This window comes from Drosophila albomicans, chromosome 3 (assembly GCF_009650485.2).
Source record: "Drosophila albomicans strain 15112-1751.03 chromosome 3, ASM965048v2, whole genome shotgun sequence".
NCBI lineage: Eukaryota > Metazoa > Arthropoda > Insecta > Diptera > Drosophilidae > Drosophila > Drosophila albomicans.
Genome location: NC_047629.2, coordinates 6930543 through 6946445, shown reverse-complemented (window position 1 = coordinate 6946445; position 15903 = coordinate 6930543). Strand labels below are relative to the sequence as shown.

Sequence of the window (15903 nt, the reverse complement as noted above, 5' to 3'; positions counted from 1 at the left end):
TCTGTCACTTATTAAGTGTTCTAATGGGTTGTGTTTAAACATGAATTAAATGTAATCGAAAACTAAGTCCAATAAATTGACATTGATTAATTGAAACTAGTTGAGAATTTATGTATATTCCCTGCATTTTTTCTTTATTAAAATAAAAGTATCATCAAACGGCATTTTAATAGTTTAATATTTAGAAAACCATCTCTGACAATATTGAATACTAATAAGTATAAAAAAAAGGTTAAATGGGTTAATTCCAGATGGTTAACATTAGTTACTAAAAGATGGAAAATACCTTTTTAATTAAGTGGTAAATTTATTCACTCTTTATAGACCAATAGATGGAAATAAATTTAAAAAAAAGGGTTCAGCAGAGCGAGTTATGGATGTTGTTAGAAAATTTATGTATCTTAATTAACATAATGCATATGATTATGTCTAATAAACTAGCTTACTGTGTTTGTCTCACCTCTTTTCATAAATTATTATTTATTCCACACGGTTCATAATTCTAGACATGATTTAAAGATTATTTCGTTTTAACTTATTATTATGAAAATTCATGAAATTTTAATAAATTTAATATTGTTTATTTTCAGGTATGTGGAACTTTCTTTAATTCAATTAAAAGTGTAAGTTTGGCTATTGAAATATTGAACTTTAAACTAACGTGACGCTCGCAATTTTTAGCGAGATTCACTATCATATTTATCTGGACAATTTAATACAAAAAAACATGACAAAAATAATCTTGGCAATTAAGTATAGTACTCAGGGCCAGAGTTAACCCTTTGTAAGCCTTTTTGTTTGACACTGCGTCGCTCATTAGCGCCTCAATTAAAAAAGTACCAAAACAATAACAACAACTTGTGCATGTTTAAATGGGGTGTCCTGCCAGACGCACACACACATGCACGAGTATCCTTGCAACATGTGTGTGTGCGTGCGACAATTGTTTTTGACACAAAATGATTTTAATCATAATGTCATTAAACACGCAACTGACAACTGAAATATTCAGTGAACATGGCGCGACAAGCGGAGTGTTCCTTTTCCCCTCTCACACCCTCCCTCTGCCCCTTGGCTGGCACAACTCCCAGTCGGGCAACTTTCAAAGACAACGGCGACAACAACAAACGAGCCGGCAACGTGGCAGGCCAGAGCTTGCCACATGTGAAGATCTCACACAGTTGATAATTTCTGTCACTTAATTGCCGGGGCTTAAACATTACAAAACTTTGTTCTCTCTTTGTTAACATAATAAATTAATTTTTTCGTTACGTTCCTCTGTCTTTTTCGTTTTTTCTTCTCTTTTTTTTTGGACTTCACTTGTTTGAGGGAGTTGTTTTTTTGTGGGTATCGTAAAAAAGTCAAAATATGAGGAATTATTTTCATGTCTTTGAGCACGCACCAAAAATGCCAACTTCCGTTGTGTTCGGACTGTTGCCGCCCCTTTTAAGTTTGAGAATGCCCTCGGAAACGAAGGAAAAGGGTAGCATAAGTTTTTGGACGTGAGATATATTATAATAATTTCCAGAATTTATTCGATTTTCAGTATTGAAAAGACCAACAAATAAACATACAATTTTTAGAGAGACTTTTCTTCTTATTTTTTTTATTCAGAAATAAGATCTTAAATCCAATTCTTAAAATTCAAATTGAGCAGAAACCAACAAAATATTGAAATAATAAAAATTACACTTTTAAAATTGCATTTTATTTTTTTTTATTATATATGTTAGCAATGAACATTTTATGAAAACAATATTATTAATACATCGTTAGTTACTTGTTTTATATTTCTTTTTTTTTTGGTAATTTTTAAAAAAATAACTACTATTATTTAATGAATTTAATATATGGGTAATTCCAAAACGGAATTTGTAACGTGCGAGACTCTTTACATTGAAAATAACATAAACTGAAACAATTTTGAAAATAAGAAAAGTTTATTTTTATAGCTCTAGATAAGTTCTTCAGTTAGAGCTAAGAATAGTTTTGGAATTTTCGTTCTGTTTTGTTTTCTGTTGTGATAATTGCAAAAATTAACCAATTCGTACGCAATTCGTAAAAGAATAAAATTATATAAAAAGTAAAAGGAACGAAAATAAAAATATTTCCAAAAGAAAATATTTATGTGTTGACTAAATTTTGTATAGAGTATCTACTAGTTTCGCCCCACACCAACTTCAACATTCCTTTGATTTTTGGTTGTGGTTCACTTTAAAAAGAGTCGTAAAGGTAATTGCCGATACTTTGGCAGCCAGTGAGAGATCATTGAAGGCGGTGCCACGGTAGTTTCCGCCTGCCAAGTCACGCGATACAAGAGAAAAGAAAAGAACAGAACAGAGAACAGAGAGGCATTGAAATGAAACGAAACGAAATGAAACGACAAAGAATAAAATTAAGAAGAAGCCCCGCAAATAACAGAAATGGCGATTAGGATGTGTCCAGGGCGTTGACCAATGCAACTGAAGCGATGACGATGACGATGTCTGTAGAGATGAAGATGAAGATGAAGATGACGATGAATATGAAATTGAAGTTGAATACTGATTGTTAAATACACGGAACTTTAAGTTGAAGTTAAAGTTGAGTTGAAGTTGAAGCTGCAGTTGACTTTCAGTTGAAGTCGAGGCGAATTGAGACGATGATGACTCTGTAAAATAAAATTGACTATGTAATGCAGAATGCTGGAATAGTCGAGAGTCAGTTTTGCAGTAGTAGTTGCTGAAGGGTTGTGCCCTTGCCCTTTGGGGGCTACCTCAATTTGCTGAACTCGTCAGAAGAGCAACGCCCACGTTACGCTTGATTAAAAATATGCAGCAACAACACAACAACAACAATGTTTGCAAAAAAAAAATGACTGTCAAAAGTTTGCTGAAGGAGGGTTGCAGACACATTTCCCGTGCACTGATGAGGGTGCTACACAGAGATAGGCAATTGCTCTTTAAGGGTTTGCGACATCCAACCAGTGTTCGGCCGTTCGGCCATAGATGGCGCCAGCTGTGCTGTGCGAGGTTTGAAAGGCTTCTTGCTCACCAATCGAAAGTCTTAAATGCAGAGAACTACGTTTCAGAACTTTTGAGAACTTACCTAGCACATTTTAAAATTATTTTTAACACTATCATTCACTTTCTATTATTCATTGCGCTGTTTGCAAAGTAGGCTTAAAGAAAAATCGAATTGTAAACTCACTAAAATATTTTGAATCTGGAAAAATTGTTTTTTTTTTAGGAAAAGATTTTACGAATCACACTAAATTAAATGAATGGCAAACATGTAATAATTTACATTATATAGGATGATGTAGATTTTTGTCTTTTCTTTTTCTTAATAAATAATATGCTAAAAGTATTTTGTCATTTTTATTGAGAGATATATCTTTCTCCAATAAAATTTTCATTTAGCTCTTTTTCACTTAAGAAATGTTCGAGTTCATTGCTTAGCTAATAACATTATTATTATTATATGCCAGCATATGTCTTATTTCACCTTGTACTTTGGGCTTCACATGCGAAAATATGAGAAGTGACTTTAAGTGTCTTTTCGCGCACTTCTGCAATTCGCATGTCATATGCCACACCTCCGCAGAGACACACACACACACACAGGCAGAGTCAGACTCAAGCAGTTTTGGGCAGAAATTTGTGTCATAAAGATGCAGTAGTAAATGTATCTCATGGCTGCGCTTGCCTTGCCCTGACTTGGCATCCTAAGTATAAATGTTTCAAGACTCTGGCGACGGCTGCGCATCTTAATCCCTCATCATCATAATCAACAGAGCCAAAAAAAAAGTGTGAAATTCGTGGAAACAGCGTGAAGAGTTGAACCGACGACGACGACGAGAGAGTTGGAGCCGAAGTCGCAGTCGCAGTCGGAGTCGGAGTCTGCGAGATACAGAGATACATTAACAGGCGCTGACTCGGTGTGTGTGTGTGGTGTGTGTTATTTCGGGCAGTTCTTGAACTTTGCCAATGTCATGACAGCAGATTCAACAGCGGCAGCAGCGCCGCCACTTTTGGGGGCCATTGCAGTTGGTCAGGTATTTTAGCGGCAGATACATTTGTATCTGTATCTTTTTACCTGTATCTTTGGCACGTCGACAAAAGCCAACAACAAGCGAAACAGCAACAATGATGACGATGACGATGACGACGTCTACATATGTTTGCTGTTGTATTTTGTATATTTCATGGCATTTTTATGTAGTCGTCGTCTCTGTTGATGTTGCTGTTGTGTGGTTTTAGGTTTTAGGTCTTTCTCTCAGTCCTCAGACCGTTTGCACGTTTGCAACGCCCTACTACCTACCTCTACCTGAAACTGAACCACAGCCAGGAACTCAAAACACAAACTCGAACTGAGGGGACCTGGGACATCGAGCCCTGCAGATTGCCCATATGCCTTTTAAACTTGTTTCAAATAATTTCAGACTAGACGTGCATAAATCTACTTAACAACAAAACGGAACAACAACAACAACCAGAGAAAAAAACTCAAAATAAAATATACTTAAGCGCACAAAGGCAAACCCGAAAGAAGAGGAACAAAATAAGAAACGTAAACTTCAAGTTCGAGTCTGTAAGATTTTGGCCAGGGCTTTTCTTTGTTGCCAACAACTTGCTGAAGTTGCCATGCTAAATAATTAAGTTAGCACTTTTGTGTGTTGCGGATTTACAACTGGCGGCGGGACGCCTCAACGGACGGACAGACAGACAGACAGACTTCTAGCCTAGAGTATGGTAAGAAACGAAGATAGAGGGAAAGTGGGGAAGCGCAAATGTTGTATGCATGTTGACAGTTTTCTTGGTAACACTTCACTTCAAGTCCCGCCAGAACTTTGCTTTACATATGTCGCCCTGTCTTTATCTGCGAAACATCTCTTCTGCTTCCTATGAAAATACATATATAATACATACGTATATAGAAAATATATGTCGAAAAGACAAGGGCTCAAAACAGCGAAAACCACTGCACAGAGACAAGTCTCAGTTTGTTGTTTCTGTTTCTCTTTCTGTGTTTCTGTGGAACTTTTGAGCGCACATTACAAATTCTCGGGAATCCAATTTATTGTTGCAGCCATCAGAGAAGCCAAAAACCTAGCGTCCTCTCTTCGCCATGGCCATCAAAATAGCATGGAGTGTGGCAAAAGTTGCCATATGTTCCACTAAGTAGTGGCAACTGTGACACATGGCCAATTGGCCATCTCCATGAGATTGAGAGTTCAGGCCAAGTCTATTGACAGCGAGAGTGCTGCCAAAGTTCTTAAAGATTGTTTTAGTTTTAGTTCATCAGCAAATCTTTAATTGATTGATAGTTTCGAAGTTTATGGCCAGCACATGGGGAGTATGATATTTGTTGAAGGAATAGATTCTTGGCGAATTGGACTTATTTTACTTCCGCAGATAAAATACAAACAAACAAGTAAGAAAGTTACAGTCGAGCGTGGACGACTGTGAGATACCCGTTACCCATTTTTAATAAAGGCAAAATATTGCGGCATTATTTTCAAAAATATACCGAAAATACTAAAAATATACCAATATACCATTCAAAATATACCATAGACGGCGCAATATACCAGATTGTCGGCCAAAGCAACCAAGAGCCCTAGTAAGGAGGCGTTTTTGCCCATACAAAAGTATTTCTTTAATTACTTCCACAATTTTTATCTGATCGCAACCAAATTTTCAGGACTCATAAATAATAAAGTAATTGTTGTATATACCAAAATTCAAAATTCAATACAACTCTACCTTTAAAATTACGCTTGTTATTCGATTTTTTTGATTTGTGGGGGCGGAAGTGGGCGTGGCAAAAATTTGAAACAAATTGATCTGCGTGGAAACATGAAAAATGCTGTCGAAAAATATAGCTCTATCTCTTATAGTCTCTGAGATCTAGGTTTTCATATGGACGGACGGACAGACTGACAGACGGACATGGCTACATGGTCTCGGCTGTTGACGCTGATCAAGAATATATTTCCTGCCGGCACAAAGTTATAATACCCTTCTACCCTATGCGTAGCGGGTATAAAAAGCTACAGTTGAGTGTGCTTAACTATGACCGTCAACCCATTTTTAATAAAAGAGATTTTTAAGTGCGGTAGTATTCTTAAAATATACCAACTTAATATACCGAAGGCTATATTTGGTATATCAATATACTATTACATTTAAAATATACTATAGAGTACAAAACATGAAAGATTGTCAACCTAAAAATAGATCTTCTATTCTATTCTAGATAACTTCCCCTGCCTGTTAAATACATTTACTGGCGGCATAATATTATAATACTCTTCTAACCTATGAGTATTGGCTATAAAAACCTAATATGTATAGGAATTAAAACTAAACTTTGCTTTATATAGACTTCAATTACCAAACTAGCATTTGAATATAACGCCAAGCCAAAGCTCACTCAAAAGTGCATTCCAAATGTATAAAGAGATGCGATATAATTAATTTCACTGCCATTAAGAATGTGCATATAGTATTGAAATGTTTGCTTTGTGTATACATCTTTTGTATTGCATCAATCTTGAGCCCTACCCATATAACCTAAAGTCGATGGCTCCATCGGTTTATCAGCCCAAATACATGGGAATTGCATTCTTTGAATGACTCACAGGAAGCAATGGGAACCCTTGAACTGAGATTGAGACAGAGACAGAGACTTGAAACTTGGGGCTTATTCGATACAAGGTTTTCTTTGTTAAGCGCCCCTTTCTGCTTTTTGGCTGATTGTCATAAAGTTGTGCTTAAGTGTTTGTGCATTAAGAGCCAACCTTCTGTACACTAGTATATCACATATATCAAAACAGGTATCGGTATTGGACTCACTGGGCTGTAAACACAGCCTGGTTGCCAACTGCCTGACAGTGTGAATTATAGCGGGTTCCTCAAAGACCCCAAATGGAAATAACAACAACCACAACAACAACAGCAACCATATTTGCATGGATGCATTCATTGGTTGGCTGTAAAAGCGGCTAAAATACTTTGCTGATTTTGCATATTTTTCGACTGCTGCTTCAAAGACAAAACGCCGACAACAAAATACAACATATGCATAAGTAATTGTTATAGATTGTTATGGCTTTAATAGACATCGCCAAGATCGGATTGTCCATTTCAACAACAGATTGTAAGACAAACAAAGACAAAAGACTAAGAGAAGTATATAAATTAAGTATTTATAGAAATAAATAGGTTTCTGCAGCAGGAAATACACAATAAATAAATCGATTTATGCAAGGTTACGCAAAAGATGCAAAAAATAAAGGAATGCCAACAAAAACATTTTCATTCTACGATCTTAAAACATTTTTGGTAAATCTTTTTAAGGTTCATGCTATTTTTGATGATATACGTTTAATTTGGTTTCATTTATCTGACTTATATTTATAGCATTTTCGTAGATAATATTTTAATTTATTACATCAACTAGAAATAAAAAAAGAGTAAATTTGATGTAGTAACAAATATTTAAGAAAATCAATAATAGTAAAATGTGAATTGCAAATAAATATATCTATAAAAATAAATAAAGGTTTCAATTCGATTCAAATAAAACTAATATATGTATCTAATTATTATTTCGTAAAATTATAGACGCGATAACATTTTGTCTTGAGAAACAGAGACCTTTAATAATTATTTAATAGTAAAGAGATGCAAATAGTAAACAGCTTGTTATACTATCAGATTTATAAGCAAGTATGAAAGCTACAGTCAAGTGTGCTCGACTAAGAGATACCCGCTACCAATTTTGAATGTAACCAAACTGTATTATTCTTAAAATATACCAAATTAATATACCGCAAACATACTAAAATATGTAAAAGGCTTTAAAATGGTATCTTAATAAGGACTACATTAAAAATATACCAAAATATACTATATGGAATTCTCAACCAATGAACTAAGACGCGTTGTTAGTAAGCGTGTTTGCCTATACAAAAGTATTTCGGAAACAACTTCTACAATTTTAATCTGATCCCAATCAAATTTTCAGGAATTTTAGATACTAAGCTGATTATTCGTTGTACCGATTTTTGTCGATTTGCGGGGCGTGGCAAAAATTTGAAGCTAACTTGATTTGTGTTCAAACATAACAAGTGATGTCTAAAAAAATGATTGCTCTATCTTTTATAGACTTTGAGATGTAGGTGTTCGTACAAACGGACGGACGGACAGACATACAGACAGACAGATGGAAAGGCGGAGATAGCTATTTCTTCTCATCTGTTAAATTCAAGAATATATATACTTTAGAGGGTCGGAGATGTCTCCTTCTGTCGATTATATACATACATTTTTTGGAGGTACAAAATTATAATACCCTTTGAGTCGCGGGTATGAAAACTAATCAAGATCTTGTGGAACAAATGTCTCGTAGAGAGTATTTTTTATAAAATTACTTGGCATATTCTATAGTGTGTTAATTTGAAAATTAATAAATATTCTTAAGAGCTATCTAAGTTTTACAAAGTAATATTAAATTCCATATATTTCGAAGACTAGTATGTCTAAACGACTTCTTAAAATTAAACAGTATGTATAGCAAACGTGCTTGGTGGTCGCAAATTAAATTTTTGTTTCCTAAAAATCGAATTTTCCTAATGTAATTAGCCGAATTGAGTGAGATTGAATTTAAAGTTCCTTAAACAGAGTTCGATGAGCACAAAGTGCTTTGGGGCAGGCACTTTTCCTCCATATCAGAGCACATTGGTTCATTTTTTTCGTTCAGTATTTTTTTATTCATTCCAATTATCTGTGGACGACTCATGAGAGCGACCCTTTTCCCTCCAGCAAAGCGTCATACACTCGACATTTAACGCTCGGTGAAGCAAGAAAGCCGAAAGGCGATCCACATGCCTTCAACGGGTAATTACCGTCCATAGAGAATGTGTGCGAGTGTGTGAGTGTGTGTGTGCGAGTGTGTGAGTGTGTGTGTGTGCATCACATACATATCTACCTACCCGATAGATGGTCTGGTCTGGCACTTGGCATGTCTCTATAATTTATGACAAGTACAAGTTTACAGCTCTTTGGCTTTGGCTTTGGCTTCGAAGTCGGAGTCGGAGTTGGAGCTTCGACATCGGCTTTTGGTTTTTGGCTTGGGTATCGTTGAGTTGCTAAGCTTTTGCAACATTTAAAACTAATTCAAAAGCGCATGGCGTGCTGTAATTAAACATAACGCAGGCAGCGGCGCAAGTTGCTGAAGCTAAAGCTGAAGCTGAAGTTGGGTTGGGTAGCTGTAGCTAAAGTATCTGCCAGATACATGCCGCAGGCGCACAAAAACCTATTAAAAAGCAAAACGTTAGGCTCCAAACAGGCCGAAGACGTAGCCGCAGTTCCCCTTCGTCTCATTCGCATGTTTGTCTGACAACACGAGCTGCCGTTGCTGCTGTTGTGGTTGCCTTCTGCTTAGATACAGATACACATATAGATATAAAGATACATTCGTAGACAGCGGTGCGACACTTAAATGCACGCTGTGCGGTAGTTAGTGTGGCGAAATGAAAAAATTACTAAAAACTAACGTAAAATATGGCACATGTTCCCTCCTCCTCTACCTCTTTCTTTGTCCATCTCTCTCTCTTGCTTTCTTTGAATGTAGCTCCTTCTGAGAGGAGGGAAAACCTGTTGAACGCATGAAATTAACATACGCAGAGAAATAGTTTTGGACTCGGACTTGGAATATGAAGTTCGTATTTCAGTTAACTTCCTGGTAGCTCTCTGCTTCTCTTTCTTTCTTTCTCTCTCTCTGTTATTTAACTCTCTTTCTCCCTCTTTCAATGTTTGAGTTCTGAATAACCATTAAGAATCATAATTGATTGATTTTTGGTTTACGGGCAAACATAAATGAATCTCTTTCTTTTAGTTTTCCATCTTTTTTCTTCTGATAATAATATATCTAATTGCCCCTGCAGCCCTTTTTTTTAAACTATTTGCATAATGTTTATGCCACGAAATATATGTTTTTAACTTCTTGACGTTCATTAAATCTAAATGATGTCGTAAAGTAAATTTGGCCTGTAGTAAAAATTGTAAAATGCGGGCTTTAATTCTTTATCAAGGTAATTGGTTCATTTACGTCTAAGATATGAAACATTGTTATAACAAAAACAAGTAAGAAAGCTACAGTCGAGTGTACTCGACTGTGAGATACCCGCTACCCATTTTGAATAAAGGCAAAATGTTGCCGTATCTTATCAAAATATTCCAAAAATACAAATATACTAAAAATATACCGAATGTTATATTTGGTATATCGATATAATACCACATTCAAAATATACCATAGACGGCACAATATACCAGATGTCAGCCAAAGCAACTAAGACCCCTAGTAAGTAGGCGATTTTGCCCATACAAAAAAATTTCTTTAATAACTTTCACAATTTTTATATGATCGCAATCAAATCAGAAATCATAAATACTATAGTTATTATTGTATACACCAAAATTCGCAGCTGTAGATAGAAAATTACGCTTGTTATTCGATTTTTTTGATTTGCGGGGGCGAAAGTGGGCGTGGCAAAAATTTGAAACAAACTTGATCTGCGTGCAAACATAACAAATGCTGTCGAAAAAAAATTATAGCTCTATCTCTTATAGTCTCTGAGATCCAGTGTTTCATACGGACAGACGGATAGACAGACAGGCACACAGACACACAGACGGACATGGCTAGATCGTCTCGGCTGTTGATGCTGATCAAGAATATATATACTTTATAGGGTCGGAGATGCCTCGTTCTACCTTTTACATACATTTCCTGCCGGCACAAAGTTATAATACCCTTCTACCCTATGGGTAGCGGGTATAAATATAATCACAAAAAATACGAAATAACTTATTTATAGCATATCTTTTTGACTAGTCTCCTTCATGTCAAGTGCAATAATTCGCAATTTAATGAATTCAATGAAATTGTCTTAAACATCGCAATTTCGCGATTTCACGATTTCGCTTCCAATTCACAAGTTCATTGCCCAAATGCAGCCAGCGTGGAACCTTCAAATGTCAGAAAGATTTTTTTGCAAAAATAGTCAGAGCAACCTTCAAGCTAAATTGACAATTCATGCTCGGGGCGGGGTCTCCCACCACTACCACCCCCCTCCCGCCACCTGCTGAAGTGCAGCAAATTTTGTATATTTCCCGCTCACCTCGAGGCATTTGCTGCTGCAGCCACCCACAATAAATCTTAATTTCTTATACGGAACTTCTTCGTCCCCTCCCCACAAGTCTGTCGGCCAACGAATTCGAATGACACATCAAATTAAATATGTATAAATATAAATGCAAATAAATAAAAAAGCCAAGCGTGCGCCACACAAACAACAACAACAATTAGCCAAAACAAATTTAATAAAATACAAAAACAGCAACAGAAACAAAATATTTGCCATACATTTACCTAGAGGGCATGCATGTGGGTGTCAGGGTGAGTGGGAGGGGAAATAGCAAAAGCACTGCTAATGCGAATGGGAATACGAATGGGAATGGAACGGGGGATGTGTGTCAGTGTAAATACATCAGTGTATGCATGTGTATGTATGTGTGTGTGAGTGAGTGAGTGAGAGTGCTTGTCAGCGATTGAATGTTATTCACCTTGAGTGTGCTAAGCTCTTTGTGAGCACATGCTTTTGTTGTATTCTTTGTCATCTTCTCAATGTTTAAAATATAAATAAAAGTGTACAAAAATAAAATAAGCTTGTTATAGTGACTAGCTTATTATTTACTATATTACGTGATAATACACAATTTTAGTTCAGATTCTGAAAAATTTGAAAAGACTAATTATATTTGTAGTAACTAAGAACTAAACTTAATTTAAAATATAAATAATAATATGAATTAGTAGTTGCTTGGCAAGCTAGCAAGAATAATAATTTAAAATTTTTAATTAAAATTAATTTCTTTTAAAATTAGAATATTTTAACAATCATCTGAACAACTCATTCAGAATTAATTTTTTTTTATAATCTCAGTAATACTAAACATAATATGTAATAATTCCGACATCTTAAATGAAATTTCGATTTTAATAAATCTAAACTTTTTAATTATTTTTTTTTAGTTTCTGAAATGGAATTCACCTTAAATTAATATTTTGAATATATTTTAAAATATTAAACAGATTCAATTGTTCAATTACCTCAAATCATTTGATTAATTGATTATTTCTTTATCTAAGTAGTAAAGACAATTTTATTAATTATTGTAATTTTATGCTTAACAAAATAAGTAATAATTCAAACATTTTAAAGCATGATAAATATTAGATTATTAGATTTATAATAAATGTGCATTTATGTATGTACATATATTCAGTTGCTGTAATTCGGTTGATCAATTGATCATTCTGTTCAATCAGGTTCGACTCAAACAAGTTTAATAAAAATGCAGAAATTATGTTCGTTCGAATTGTGAGTGTGGGCCATAAAATGGGACTATTCAGGTGTTATTTAGCTGTGTCATTGCTTGAATTAATTCTAACAATTTTTTGTTTGGCTAAACGAGCTGCAAAATAAAAACGTAGCGAAATCAATTAAAATAAATTTAGTCACTTCCCACATTAATTAATAACAAAAGAGCGAAAATGAAGTAAGCTAATTATGAATTCACTTTCAAAACCGAAAGCAACAGCAAAAAGAACCTAAAACCGAACTATGGAATGATAGAGTAACAACAACAACAACAATGAGAACAACGACAACAATGAAGTCTGAAGACCATCGTAAACTTTCATTGAGACGACGACGCTATGACAATTGCCGAGCATCGAAGTTGTCGTTGTCGTAGTAGTGTGTGGTCAAGTGTGTGACTGTGACAGTGATATAGAGAGAGGAGGAATGGAGCAAAGAAGGAGAGGAACTACTGTATTCAGAGTGGAACCGGCACTGACAAGTGCTAATGAACTACAACAGCAAAAGCAACAGCAAAACAGCAACAACTACAATGACGACGGGTGTTTCGTAATAATTGAGCGGACTAGAGATAAGCGCAGGTGTGAGTGTGTGTGTGTGTGTATATATGCGTGTGCGCTTGTGTGTTGTGTGTGCTTCTCTCTCATTCTCACTTGGGTATGTTAAAATATGCTAAACGATTCTAAGCTGCCCTCTCTTCTTTGCTCCACCTCTCTCTCACTCATTCGCTCGTTTGTTTCTTTTTTGTTCTGCCCCTTTTACTACTTCATATCTTCGCACTCTCTGCTTCCCTCCCCACTTCATGAACTGGCTCATTTAGGCAACGAAACTCGTATTGAGGTAGTCTTTTTGAATATTTAGCGCCAATGCGAAAGAGAAACAGCAATAGCAACAGCATCAGAAATAGAAATAGAAATTTTGTTGGAGCAAATCACAAGCGGTGCTGCAACAACTACAACAACTGGGTATAACAACAACATCAATTGGTATAAATTTATGTATTTCTCGCAAAGATTTATTGATAGACAGCGCAGCAAATTTATGTAAACTGTTGACAGTTTTTTTTCTCGATTTTTTCATCTACTTTTTATAGTGTCCGGGGACACACGAAGACGTGTGAAATAATTTAAAATGGTTGGCGAAAAAGAAACCTCTTTTTATTGGTTTCTCGATTTGCTCTGCATGGGAATTTGTTGGGCAATTTGTTACAGTTTTTTTTCTCTTTTTACAACTTTTCTGTTGGTTTACAGGCAATAAATTATTTTTATTATTAAAATACACAATTTATGTTGTGATTAATAAGTTTTAAGAAAAATCTTGCTCCATATCTTTAAGAAAACAGATAAAGATAGAGCTTAAGTTAATAGTGTGTTTCTTGAAAATAAAATACTATAAAAGCAAGAGAGAATACAATAAACTTTTCGAAAATAAGGGAGTTAATAAAGATATAGATTATAATTATAGAAGGAGGCATCTCCGACCCTATAAAGTATATATATTCTTGATCAGCGTAAAATTTCGAGACGATCTAGCCATGTCCGTCTGTCCGTATGAACACCTATGTAGATCTCAGAAACTGTAAGAGCTAAAGCTATCATTTTTTTTTGACAGCATTTGTTATGTTTGCACGCAGATCAAGTTTCTTTAAAATTTTTGCCACGCTCTCTTCCGCCTCCGCAAATCAAAAATCGTATAACAAGCGAATCGAATAATTTTAAAGCTAGAGTTATTACGCAATAATAACTATAGTAGTTACGATTCCTGAAAATTTGGTTGCGATCAGATAAAAATTGTCGAAGTTATTTAAGAAATACTTTTGTATGGTTGTTGCTTTGGCTGACAATCTGGTATATTGTGCCGTCTATGGTATATTTTGAATGCGGTACTATATCGATATACCACATATACCATTTGGTATATTTTTAATATTTTGCTGTATATTTGGTATATTTTGAGAATAATACCGCAAAATATATAGCTTTTATTCAAAATGGATATACCCTCACAGTCGAGTACACTCGACTGTAGCTTTCTTACTTGTTTTTACATTAAGTGAGTTGTCATAATAAAAACAAATATAAGTATATCTTAAATTTTTTATGTTATACCAATATAATTAGATTTTTCATATTTTAAATTAAGTTGCAGTAATTCACCTGATTAATTGACTATTCATTGAATAAAGACTATAAAAATATTACTATTATTATGAAAAGTAAATGTTTTAATATATTGAATACTTTGAATTCATTTTTAGTCATAATTAAATACTTAAGAAAATAGATAGTGATCAATCACTTATTAAGTTAATCACTTGAAAAACACATTTTGTATTTTAAAGTAATGGGTATTTGCACTTCGATCAATCTATTAGGGAAGTAGTTCACATTATTGCTGTTGCTGTTCCTAAGTGTTATAGCCCATAAGCAGCTATAAGCAAAATCTATTGCATCCGCTAATTAGCTGCTGATTGTGCTAAATTATGCAGATAAATAAGTTATAAAAGAGAGGCAAATCAAAGAGGGAGGAAAGGGGAAAGGGGAATGGGAAAGAAGGGAATACACGCAAAGTGCACAGGAAGCTATTAGTCATTTATGAAGAAGATTCTTCATTTGAAATGAAAAACATTTGTGAATGTTTAACGAATATGTGCGTTAAAATGCGCATGCATAAATACCAAAGTGAATAACGAACACGAAAATGAATATGGACATGAATATGAATGTGAATGTGAGAGTAAGTAAATAGCGCAAAATCAACAGCAAAGAATACAAAAGCAAAAAAAAAAATGAAACACAACAAACGTTTGCATTTCCGGTTAATAAATGTAGAATGCGTCAAGCGCCGTTAATGGCCAAAGTGGCAACAGCGGCCCCCAGTAAAAAGAAGTGGCCAAAGTCCCCAGGGTAGCCAGTTTCAGATGCTAACAAACTTCCACTTCACCGCCATCCACTTCCCCCTTCCCGTTTTGCGCAGTCAGCTCGTATTCTCGGGAGTATTAGCTGCATTTATAAATATGCATAAGTTTGGTCAGATGACTGTGGATGGGGGATGAGGGATGGGGGATGCGGCTCATAAAAATATGTATATAGAGAATAAAATGAAATCAAATGAAATTAGATAGCAAGTAGAATGCGGCAGCTGAAATTTATAACGACAACTCAACTAGGCTAAATTAAATTAATGGAAAGCAACGCAGCTAAGTAGAAAATGTTCGTACGTCTTTCTCTCTCTCTGTATGGGGCTGCATTTCTACTCGCAGCTAGTTGCTTCCTAGTTAGTCCAGCATGCGAATGAGAGGGGGAGCGAGAGAGAGAGTGAGACGTACACAAAGTGCGGGAGAGGGACGAAGCTCTGGCTAATTATTCATTCATGACATGTTGAATGCACACAGGCCGGACGGACGCGACTGTTTGGGACAGACAAAGTTACCTCGTGCATGCATTCTCACAAACACACACACACAC

General features: G+C 35.2%; 1 protein-coding gene across 8 annotated transcripts in view; it reads left to right on the top strand.

Annotated features, from left to right (window-relative positions):
* Window positions 1–15903, top strand: part of LOC117567426 (uncharacterized) — a 172213-nt gene that overhangs the window by 23157 nt on the left and 133153 nt on the right. The window contains exon 2 of one of the 8 annotated variants that reach the window (XM_052004148.1): window positions 4424–4463. The exons of 6 other annotated variants lie outside the window; for them this stretch is intronic. In XM_052004148.1, the coding sequence (XP_051860108.1) occupies window positions 4424–4448 (25 nt within the window). In that variant the 3' untranslated portion in view covers window positions 4449–4463. Of the gene's footprint in view, window positions 1–590; window positions 641–4423; window positions 4464–15903 lie in introns of those variants that run through there. One more of the 8 variants, XM_052004146.1, reaches the window with a different exon arrangement.